We start from the raw sequence: 12,259 nt of genomic DNA, 5'->3' as shown, positions 1-12,259 counted from the left end.
CTTCTTGTAATATGGAAAGAAAAGACACAGGACCATAACGGCTGAATCATCACTTTGATGGTGGGTTTCGCAGTGGTTTCAATTTTAACGGAATAAATTAGAGCTGTAATTAAAATGCTGCCGCAGCCAAACAGAGACAGGGTGGTGTGTGTGTGTGTGTGTGTGTGTGTGTGTGTGTGTGTGTGTGTGTGTGTGTGTGTGTGTGTGTGTGTGAGAGGTCTGAGGGGAGGGCTAGAGGGCAGAAGAGGGACCGCCCAGGTTTTGGGTCCAGTCCAAGGCTATATAATTTTGCATTTGTGGGCGGGCTGCAAAGAGTAATCTGGATCCCATTTGTTTTAGTGTCATAAAAGACTAGAGGTTGTGTGAGTGTGTGTGTGTGTGTGTGTGTGTGTGTGTGTGTGTGTGTGTGTGTGGGGGGGGGGGGGGGGGGGATACACAGTCAATAATATGGTATGGTGTTGCACTGCAGTCACTGCATCCCTCATACCGCTCCTCTCCTCACAAATGAAAAGCTGACAAGAACTGCCCTCACCCCATTCCTTCCTCTGCTTTCACTAAAGGCTCCCCTGACTCTGATTATTCTCGTCCCCCTCCGCCCCCCCCCCCACCCCTCCCACAGGGTCAGTGGGATTCTGAAGGAAAGAGAAAACCGCCAGACGGGCTTATCATTCTCTTGCTGGTGTAATCCCTGTGACCACAGCGTCCCAGGCTGAAGAGCTGCCCCTGTGAGCATCTCACTAATAAAGAGAGCAGCCATGCTGTAATACCGTTCATCTGACATCCATCAACACCAACAAACCTCTGTGTGTGTGTGGTGTGTGTGTGTGTGTGTGTGTGTGTGTGTGTGTGTGTGTGTGTGTGTGTGTGCACGTGCGTGCGTGTGTGTGTGTGTGCGTGCGTGCGTGCGTGTATACGGAGCAAGAAAAGTAGAGAGAGAGTGTCCCCTTTGTCATTTTGCAGACTTCATAGCCCATAGTACCAGCCATCTGTGCATTAAACAGCTTCGGTCCTACCAGGCTATTTAAACTGGTTTAATGTCTTCAGGAGGACCATAACCTTGCTCCTGCAGGACCCCATAAGGCACATCTCACCCAGGCAGGAGGTCTCTTAATGTCCCTACCAGATGACAAGGACAAGGAGTTCACACACATCTCAAAGTAACTCAACCTGCAGGTAGTCTCACCTCCTTCTCCTTTATTTTTTCTTTCCTCCCTCCTTTGCCCGCCTCCCCTCTCAGGACACGAGGAGACGATGTCAAAAATCTCATTAAAATATAATAGCCTCCACCTGCTAGCTTTCTTCTTTCCTGTTCTTTCCTGTGACTTACTAACGACCAGGCGGTGGAAAGACCACTCAGGCACCGTGAGGGATCACTGGACCCCTGCCTAAGAATTCACACGTGCACACACACACACACACACACAATCATTCTGCAGTATGTGTCCACAAGCCCTGCCATATTAATCAAAGACAAATCCTGCAGGTGTGACATCCCCCCCCCCCCCCCCACACCCCCGTTTCTTTCATAAAGCATTCATGTCTGGACAATGACAATATATCCCACAGTGAAAGTAACACCGGGCCATATGGAGAAATCATCTACCGGAGCCTCACTGGGACATCCACACGTATCAGCAAAACGTCTGACATACATCAGGGCTGAGGTTACACTTTCAGTACATCGGTGTGGACGGGCCACTTATAACGGCTCCCTGAGGTCAGATTAGCCTTTGACCTGAGGACGATAAACCATCGCAGCAGTAGTGTCATCGCCGCTTCAGGGAATGTCCAACAAATGTCAGCTCCACGCGCTAAATCCAAATAATACTAATAATAACCGTGTAAAACTGATTGTAAAACCTATGTCTGTGAAAAGAATTACAGTATATACCATGTAATGGTTCAAACAGATGGTGGGAAGAGACGATGGATTTGCAATGTTGCATTGCAAGAGGGAGATTAGATGGCTATGTGTGTTTCAAACCATGCGTGACGGAAATATTCAGAAAATCACTAAGAGCCGAGTCAAGAGATGGGATATTAAGAAATTCTGTACAAAAATCAGTCTGCAAAAAGCACAATAGGATTACAAGAGAACACGGGTGGCACTGGCTCAGGGGTAGAGCGGCAGGATGCAGGGAACTGGATTCTAGTTCGATCCCAGGCTCCCCCATTGTTAGTGTCGAAGTGTTCTTGAGCAAGACGCTGAACCCCCAATTGCTCCCGATGTGCAGGTTGGTGCCTTGCATGGTTTCCTCTGCCATTAGTGTATGAATGTCAAGCGCTTTGGATAAAAGCGCTATATAAAATGTACCATTTACCATTTACAATTGTTTTAAGAACAACACGATTATTTTTGCTGCGGCCCAATGGTTGCACACAGGAAAAAGGTAAACAGCAAATGAGAACAGTATGATTCAGTTTGAAGGTGTTGGGTGGGTAAAGAGGAAACTCATGTACTGTATTGCCCATCTCTCAAGAGCTTCTGTAGAGAACAGAATGAGACATTCTTTATTCATGTTCCTCTGAGCTGCTCCTTCAAAGCAGACTTCTGTCCCCATAGAAACCACTGTTCTGAATTAAAGAAATAGAGTCAGCAGGTTAGGTCAAAGTTTTAGACAGTCGAGTGAACTTCCCAGTAAAGCTACATTTACTCTTGTGCTTAGTGTATTGTTGACACCTGAGGCAGAAGGACTCTGGCTTACTGGAGAAGAGATACTGACACATTTAGCTGTGTGAAGGAGCTCTCTAAAACCCTATACTTAGTTGAGTCCACCAGGGCTCTTTACCGCATTTCCCAACACTACACTAAATACGTTCACCTTAAATAGATGAGATACAAACTTGTAGATCAGTTATTTTCATTAGTTTGTCCCTCATAAAGGTACTGGGTTGCACACAGAAGCAAGAGTTCATTTTTTTCTCTTGTATTGTATCTTTACATCATGTCAATAGACAAACGTTTCGGCTATCCCACCTTCGTCAGGATGGGGAATTGGGGGTGCCTGTGGTGACAGTGCACACCATCACTGCTATTCGCTTGAATATGACACAGTTTGTCCCAGAATAGGGGCCCAGCAAGCCAAATGACGTTTTATGATGACGTCCTCCAGTGACTCCGGTGACGTTCATGACTAGGCCAGATCACAGCCCATATGGGGATGATCTTTATGTCATTTCCAGGACGTCTTCACCAGTTTAAATAATATAGCTTAAATCTGACTAGTTATGATATGACTTAAGTTGATCTGGCCTCGATCGGACACTCTCTGATTCATCCAGGGACGTCCGTCTTAGTGGATAAAATTGAAGTTGGTTGAAATCAGGTGATATTCTGGGCCAGATCTGACTAGTCTTGGTTTCCCTTGATCTGCCCACAATCAATTCGTCGAGGTCCTGACCGTGCTTGCTGGGGGTGCTACGGAAGTGGTTCATTTAACTCAGAGAGTGTACAAATTGAAATGAAGCATATCCATTACGGGAGAGAACCATCAAACCAGGGTTACATGGATACAAACCGGGAATTTAGGATTCATTACACTATCCTGGAGTAAAATTGAGCTCAAATCAATTTGTTTCATTCTGAATGAAAAGCCCTCTAACCCAGCTCTGCTGGCAGAACAGCAGTGTCTTAATCCTGCCGTGGGCAGCACCCTGCTGGAATATGCTATGCATAGGATAGAAAGAACATGCAGGTGGTTATGCAGAGAGGGAAGCCTAGATTAGACAGTGATTCAAATCAGATTAGCATCACAGTGAGTCTCTAGTGTCTGACCGACACCATGAAGAAGATGGATGGAAAGAGAGAGGAAAAAATCGCCACCCAATGACTTAAGTGGAATGCAACAACAAGACAAATGTACAGTTTTAGCAGAGCCTATTGGTACTGATGTCAGTGTACATACATTTGCCGTACAATTTGGGCATTTAGCAAACACTTATCAGAGAGATTTACACGTGCGAGATTGGAATAAGCATACAGTAGTAAGCATGAACTTTAGTCAATAAACAAGGCAAATAATCCAATATGGTCTAAAAAAAATGAAGAATGCAGATAGAACATTGTAGTACCTCAAATAAACTAGGATATAGTATCAGGTACGTTTTTTTTGTGGTCAAGAAAAAACGAATCGACTAGACAAAAACTAAAAAGAACAAGTGACCACGATACAGTATGTCTGAACTCTGCAGTATCGATCGAAACAAAAGGTGTCCGGGGTTACAGGGTAAAGTGAAGTGCTAGAAGGTGAGGTGGAGTCTGAAGTGCTGAGTCTTCAGACTATGGCGGAGAATTAGGAATGAGTCTGCAGTTCTGACTGCAATGGGGAGTTTATTCCACAGTTTGGTAGCCAGGAGGGAGAAGAGTATAGAACATGTGCAGCATTGTCCAGCATATTTTAGGGAAGTATAGCATAGCGTAGCTGATCTAAATGAGCAGAAAGGGTTGTAGGGTGGGATGTACTCAGTACGGGCAGCAACCCGGAAGCTAATAAAGGGAGTGGAAAAGGGGGAGATGTGAACATTTTGGCTGGTTGAAAACGGGTAAGATTGACCACATACTTTAAAAAAAAGAAAAGACATTTCATTTTAAATATGCAGTTGCACTTGTGCTTGCAATCTAGCTTAGTGAGGCTGTACAAATTTAGGATTCACTTTCTGTTTGCATGCATGTATGTGTTTGTAGCAGGGATTTAGACCAGATATGAGCACATTATGTACGAGGCAAGCATTGCCTAACGCTTCTTCGGAGCCCAAACCAGCAACGACCTTCCCTCCTCCCTGTGGGAGTATAGGATAACTTGACTTGTATAATTATCGACAGGGTTGGAATCTGAGTATGGTGTGTGTGTGTGTGTGTGTGTGTGTGAGAGTGAGTGCCTGTCTGTGTGTGCAATCTGTGCATGTGTGTGTGCGCGTGTATGTGTGTGCAACTATTCGCTCTGGCTGATGAGTTAGTTATGTTACAATAGTTGAGCCCCAGATGCAAATAAACAAAGTGATGTTGTAGAAATATATGGCTGTATTTTGCGTGTCTTAAGTACCAGGTCTTATTACCTAACTTGAGTAAACTAAAGACCTGGAGGCGTGATCAATGCCATTTGGCTATTCTGAGTGGCCAAAGAGCATTGATCACGCCTCCAGGTCTTTAGTTTACTCAAGTTAGGTAATAAGACCTGGTACTTAAGACATGCAATAGAGTGGGTGAGAGCAACCCAGGCAGTTGTTGTACCCGCACAGTACAACAGGAAACAGCTCTGGATGGAGTCTATACAAGAATGCTACGAATGGCACTAGGTGTCACATGAACGGACCGCATCAGAAATGTGGACCTCTATGGGGACCTACCACGAGTCACGGACAAAGTCAGAGAGAGAAGGATGAGGCTGGCAGGGCACTGTGTCAGGCACCCAGAACTTGAGGCAAATAAATTGACCCCATGGGAGCCAACCCAGGGCAAAGCCAGGAGGGGAAAGAAACGTACCACCTGAGACGTACTGCGGCGCGACAGCTTGGCTGACAACACTGCAGAGCTCAAGAACCTGATGTTGGATAGGAAATTGTGGAGGGCAGCGATCCAGGAATCCCGAGTTGGTGTTGACTAGACCTCACTCTCGCAGCAACTAGTTGTTGTATCTGTGTTGGTTAGTTGTGACGTAGTTAAGATTACATAGTTATGTGTTGTAGTTATGATGTGTTGGGTGGTGTCATAGTTTGCACAGGCAACATTACATGATGTGCACGACACCACATTCATGTATTTTAAATTAATTCACACATCCTGCCTTTGTGCGTGTGCACACACACACACACACACACACACACACAAATAGAGGGCTGCCCCAAGGCACCAGCAACCCAAACAAAGTCCAAGGTCAGTGGAGTGGGCTCAGTGAGGCGAGACGGCCCTCTCTGGCTCTCATTACTAGTAATAGAATCATCGTTGGGATGCAGAGACACATAGGATGAGGTTACATCGACTGGCACTGTTTATCTGTGGGAATCTGGCCGGAGCCCAGCTCAGCAGATCACTCTGTACTCTCATGGCTGTAGAATACAAAACACTCCCAACACAGTGACACACTTCATCGCCATGCCAGATATCAAACCATCCACTTCATGCAACAACAATGGATGTTGTCCAACCATGTTGAAACAGAATTTGGATCAATCCGTCAGTGCTTTTAAAGCATGCACACGCACGCACACACACACACACACACACACACACACACACACACACACACACACACACACACACACACACACACACACACACACACACACACACACACACACACACACACACACACACACACACACACACACACACACACACACACACACACACACACACACACACACACACACACACACACACACACACACACACACACACACACACACACACACACACACACACACACACACACACACACACACACACACACACACACACACACACACACACACAGGATGTTGGATTTGGATGAGACACATTACCCCTGAAACCTCTGCAGACTGTTTTTTAAGGTCTGCTGATTCTCTCCTGTTCACACATCTGGCTTTGAAACATGATAGGTGACTTGGAAACTATTACCAACAATTATGTTTCCTGTGAACACCACTTAAATTCCTCAAATGTTCAAACAGCATGTGATCCATCAATCCACCCTTTCTCTATGAATACTATGGTGTGCTTTGAGATTTTGACTTGCCCCATTGGAGATTAGCCCCAAGCTTGAAAGCTACTGCTGTAGAATACTAAAAGGTAATGGAGATGGTAGTATTGACTAGAGTTCTCAAACTCTGCCCGGACCCGACCTGGCCTGACCCGACGTTTACGTGTCGAGCCGGGCCCAAAACGTATGGGAGCGCAGTTCACTGCACGACTGGCGTCTGACAGCACAGCAGAGAAGTGAAAGTGAGGGAATTTAATTAGGTGGTTGTTGTTGCTACCATTGTTGCTACCACTGGCTGGCTTCTGTTTTGCGCACCAAATGAGCTTCTCAGCATCAGCTATATAACCAGTTAACTTGCCATATGCTAAAAAGAACGTTGGTTCATCGCACCATAGCTCGTTTTGTCATCATGTTGCACTGCTATCTCGTTAAACCCATGCAGCTGGGAGCGGTGAATAACCTGATCAACATCACCAGTCACCAAACGCTCCATATAACACTATGTAAGCGTTACACATAAGCTACAAGCAAGTTACATGATGACCATGCTGTACAGACCATATGGTTTCCAAAATGCTTAGTATTGTAGCAACCTGCTCATCGGGACTATTCGGGAACAATTAGGGGTTCAGAGCTTAAGGACACTTCGACACTAACTCTGGGGAACCCGGGATCGAACGATCCGGTCACTCTACCAGCCACTCTCCTGAACCACTGCTAACAGTGGAATATTAGTAGTAAAATATAGTCTTTAACACAACTTTCTCTCTCTCTCTCCCCCTCCACCATCTAACTCTCATCTCTCCCCCATCTGTCTTTGTTTCTCCATATCAGAGTGGCACCTTGTCTCTCTCTTCATATCTCTGTCTTTCTCTGTCTCCCTCTCTCTCTCTCTCTCTCTCTCTCTCTCTCCCTCCCTGCATCACTCTTCGCCTCCCTGTGGGACCAAGGCATCATCCCCTTCATGGCCAAGGTCCTAGTTCTGTCCTTCCCATTACTCCCCCTGTGGCTGACGTGTGTGTGTGTGCGTGCGTTCACGTGCGTGCGTGTGCGTGCGGGCACACGCGTGTATGTGTGCGCACGTGTGCATGTGTCTTGTCATTACTCCTGCCCCGGTCTGACGGTTCTGGGTTAAACAATGTTATTATTAAAGCCTTTCCAATGTAGCTTCCTGCCCCCCCCCCCCGGTGACACCATTACCAACTATAAATCAACCACTCGAGTCCTGTAAATCACACGTGCACGTGCGTGCGTGAATAAATGGCCACTGCAGCTGCATGCTGTAGCCCACTCACACACTCAAGACACATATGGATCAAGGCCATTCTGCAGCTGTGAGTGTGTGACCCAAAGGACGAGCCCTGTGACATCATCGCAAGATCCTTCACAATAACACAGGGCGCTATGTGATAAATGGCCATAAGTCAAAGCTCAACTGACCTGATTGATGCTTCCGCTTATAGGATGTAATCACAGGTGCTGTTTAAAAGTCTGTACTTCTTTCTATCTAATATCTATGTCTCTTTAATGACTATTCGTAATTGTAGTAATGTATGCATTTATACTTTGCAATTTATGTTTTGTGTAATACACTTCATAAATTGCCTTCATGTTTAAATGTTTTTCTTTTAAACACACGTACAAAAACTGCCAAAGAGCTCTTCTGTAAGCTACATACAGTACGACAACACTGAGCAGCACTAATAGTTAATCCATGTGAACAAAAAACAGACAATTTCCTCTCCTGTTGATCAACACAGCTAGTTAACACTCTGTGAAACGAGTGGCTCCTGTGTAGCAGGGATGGCTCATTCTGTGATTGTTTTTTGATTGTTTTGACACCCCCTGCTGGACTGAAGCCTTCACTACCACACGGATGCCAGGTCAGAATATACCCGGCTAATTAAACACTGAAACCCATGTGATCGCTGTCTCCAAACTTCTATAATCCCAGCCAAACCACCGATGTACACACACACACACACACACACACACACACACACGTGCATGCGTGCGTGCGTGTGTGTGTCCAGACAAATGCACAGTATCCTCACTGCGTCTCTAACAGCCAAGCAGACAGAGAAATATATACTGTGCAGCTGCTGAAGACACTGTAAAACCACAAAAGAGATGGTGTGCGCCCACAGCAAAACAATACAGCTTAGAGGCTATGAGGCTAAACCATTGGGATCAATAGTGAATTGTAATTAGCCTACAGTGGCAGGGTATGAAAGTGTTCTTATGAACTTATAAGGAGAAGTTGATTATGAGCGTTAAATGAGAAAAACAGGACAAAAGGTTATTTTCAAACAGAAAACAAATGTACTGCTAATTTACATTTGCATTAGAGTCGAACTTTGAGGCTAATAATGATTAGACTGATGTTGTTTAACCGTCATAAGACTAAACATTTTGATTGGCAAGCATTAAGCATGTGCAAGTTTGCTGTTCATAATGTTTCAGCAAAGCAACTTAGCTTGAACGTGTTAATTGCTACCTTCTTGATTTATATCTAAACTGAAGTAAAAATCACACACGCACACACACACACACACACACACACACACCATCAGCCTGTACTGTAATGACGTATCAAAAAAACAATTCATTTCACAGCAAAGGCCAGTTCAGCCTCTGAAAAGTGAGTTGACCTTACGAGGCACAGCGTAATAAGTACCGTACCTGGGGGGATAGGGCTGCCCCCTCCCTCTGGAATGCAATCCCCAAGCATTATCAAAGACATCCCTTGCCTATTTCAAAACCTCACCTCTGCGAGGATATAGCTTTTCCCAGCTGAGGTTGAATAAAGTTGGTTCCTTCCTTTTCTTTATCAAAAGTGACTTTGGGTACTTAAAAAGCACTATATGAATATGATTATGATCATGAACAGAAGTCACAGCATCATAACCATTTATTTTAATTGCCATTAATGTAGGCAGCTCTCATATACGCTGCGCACACAAGCCTGCTTTCAATCTCCCCGATGACAGTTGAGAAGGGCTGCATGCACGACACCCCCGTTAGACCGTAAAGACCTTACCTTTGAGGATGTTCTTCTGGCCTTGCACTGCACCCCTCGATATGAGCAGAGAGTAGAAACTCTGAGAGAAGCCAGGGCGGCAGGGAACCTTGGAAGTCTGCTTTTCAGCGCTCCCCTGAGAGAAGAAAAAAAATACATTGTTGGGTTGAGGCTATACAGTATAGGCTATATGGAATATAAATTCAGCTTTATAGGCATCCATAAAACACTGATTTGTTGATTTGCCATTCCGGAACCCTTAGACATAAATAAAACAACACAGGTAAAGTCAAGTGAACAACAGCAGTTTACAAAATGAATGATTTTATTATGGGCAAATATAAGTGATCCTATTGTGTAGCTTGCAGCTACACTATAGGATATACTATTGTTGACTATACTGCATTTATTTACATTATACTGTCAGAACCCTGTGTGTGTGTGTGTGTGTGTGTGTGTGTGTGTGTGTGTGTGTGTGCGCGCGTGTGTTTGATTGATTGAAATATTTATTAACAGTTTGCAGAATTACAGTACATTTCAAGCACAACTCAATACAAAGACTGTTAACTGTAAGTGGGACGACCCAAAAAAGCATTACACTTGTTTAGAGTCCACCTTGTTCAATTCATCAAAACAATTAATGTACAAGACACTTCTATATAGACAAAGAACAGAACAGAACAGGAATTCATCATAAAGGAGGTAAAAAGGGAAAAGAAACATTTACAGTGAGGGGAAGGGGGGGGGTGCGTGCGTGTGTGCGCGCGTGGGGGGATACATAGGCGACTTCTCAAATGATGCAATTAAAGCTTAAAGCGAGACAAAAAGCCATGCACTGCTAATATTTCACGATCCAACTGTAGCTAAAAACACTGGACAGCAGCTGAGCTGACTGAATGCGGAGGAGAGACGACCGAACGCCTCTGAACTGAACTGAACGAACGGACAATATGAATCACGCACGCCCCGCATCTCTCCTTAATACCAGGCAGTCAGACTGTGTAGTTTTGATCTAGGGAATTGACTGAGGTTGAGCAAAAATAAGCAGCCCGTAATTCCCTTATTAGGCTACCCATAATGATTGAAAATACATATCTGCTGGTAATGCGACGAAAGCGGCACTGTATTGTTGTTTGGTACTTACCTTAGTTGGTACAATATGAAAATAGCCCACAACTAATATTCCTTCTCGCGTAGAAAGGTTTTTATTGTAACGAGTTTAAATGGCACTTGCTAAATTATACAGAAATGCATAGTTTACGGCTACAGACTGCAGTGAATGAAGATAATAGCCTCGAGCCCTCGACACATTTTAATTACGTCGTAAGGATGCAAATGTTTGTCCTGGCTGAAGAAAAGAAACGCGACAAAGAAGAGCAAAAATACGATACATTTGGGTGTCTTTATCTTTTGTTCTTTTAAGAAAGCTGCATTTCTTTGGTAGGCTATCATCACATAACCAATTGTAGGCTACTTTATAGGGAAATACTGCGACTTGCGTTACAATGCAGTTGTTTCATATTCGGATCCATTATAGCCCGATATACACCATGCACTTTTCAAGTGTGCTGGCTATTCCTTTCGTGGCATGTATACTACCTTATACAGACTGCATCACTAACCATAACTCTTCCATAATCCTATAGCTGTTAAACATTCCAAATCTCACCCTGTTCGTGCCCACAAGAAGGGCTGCTGTCAGCAATAGAGCGAAGTCACTTCTCATCGTTGAAACGAACGAGGGCTGCTTGTAGGCACAAAAAGAGGTTCGGGACGTATTTCTTCTCCAGTTATAATTGTGAAAATGTCCCCCCTTGGTTAGATTGCTCCTTATGTCCCCTTGAGCTCCACGAGAGTGATGCGGTTCTTCTTTCACAAGTAAAAGCTTGTCAGTTCCCCCACTCTCTCTCTCTCTCTCTCTCTCTCATCTGCAGGTGAGCGCTCAGCTCAGCTCAGCACCAAAGCGCAGCCAGCGTCACTCTCCAAGCCCTCCTATCACCCAGCGCTGCACCGGAGAAGAACCCCGCACGCACTTAAAGAAACACAAGTCGCTGCCTTGGATCAACCCTAACCCAGACCCCTAATGACTCGGAGCCAGAGGAGCTCTGCTGAAATTGTTCTCCGATTTCCTCTTTAGCGAAATTGTTTCCAGTCCACCAATTCAGCCGACAAAAGCTCTAACTAGGCGCGGTAGAAATTAGTATAGGCTAAAGTAAACGCTGCATTAACGTTGCAGATCTATATAGGATTTCAGGTTAAATGGGCTATTTTGCGAGAAGAAGCAATACGTTTTGAGACGAAATTAAATTTGCCACCAACCATAACCATTCAACACAACACAATTTGAGATGAAGTAAAAAAGTTAATCAAAATTTTAAAAAAAAGGCACAGAAAGCTTGCGGCTATGTTGGCATTTTGAATTGAACAAAAAAAAACAGGGTGGGTTGGGGTGGCACACACTGGCAATGGTGGCAACGGGTTGGCTGCATTGGTATCACTATAATGGCGAGATGGCCGCGCCGTGAGTAGGCCTAATGGCAGAGGCATTATACGTGCTAGT

General features: G+C 44.7%; 1 protein-coding gene across 1 annotated transcript in view; it reads right to left on the bottom strand.

Annotated features, from left to right (window-relative positions):
- LOC308315984 (cadherin-4-like) overlaps window positions 1-11,699 on the bottom strand; it is a 219,800-nt gene extending 208,101 nt beyond the window's left edge. Inside the window, exons 1-2 of the mRNA XM_080764276.1 lie at window positions 11,369-11,699; window positions 9,721-9,835 (exon numbers count right to left, since the gene is read on the bottom strand). Coding sequence (XP_080620402.1) covers window positions 9,721-9,835; window positions 11,369-11,425 — 172 coding nt within the window. The 5' untranslated portion in view covers window positions 11,426-11,699. The remainder of the gene's footprint in view (window positions 1-9,720; window positions 9,836-11,368) is intronic.
- Window positions 11,700-12,259: the final 560 nt, after the last annotated feature.

Source organism: Protomyctophum bolini (genome assembly GCF_963924005.1).
Source record: "Protomyctophum bolini genome assembly, chromosome: 5".
Classification (NCBI taxonomy): domain Eukaryota; kingdom Metazoa; phylum Chordata; class Actinopteri; order Myctophiformes; family Myctophidae; genus Protomyctophum; species Protomyctophum bolini.
The sequence above is the reverse complement of the archived record's forward strand: the minus strand, read 5'-3'. Positions and strand labels throughout refer to the sequence as shown.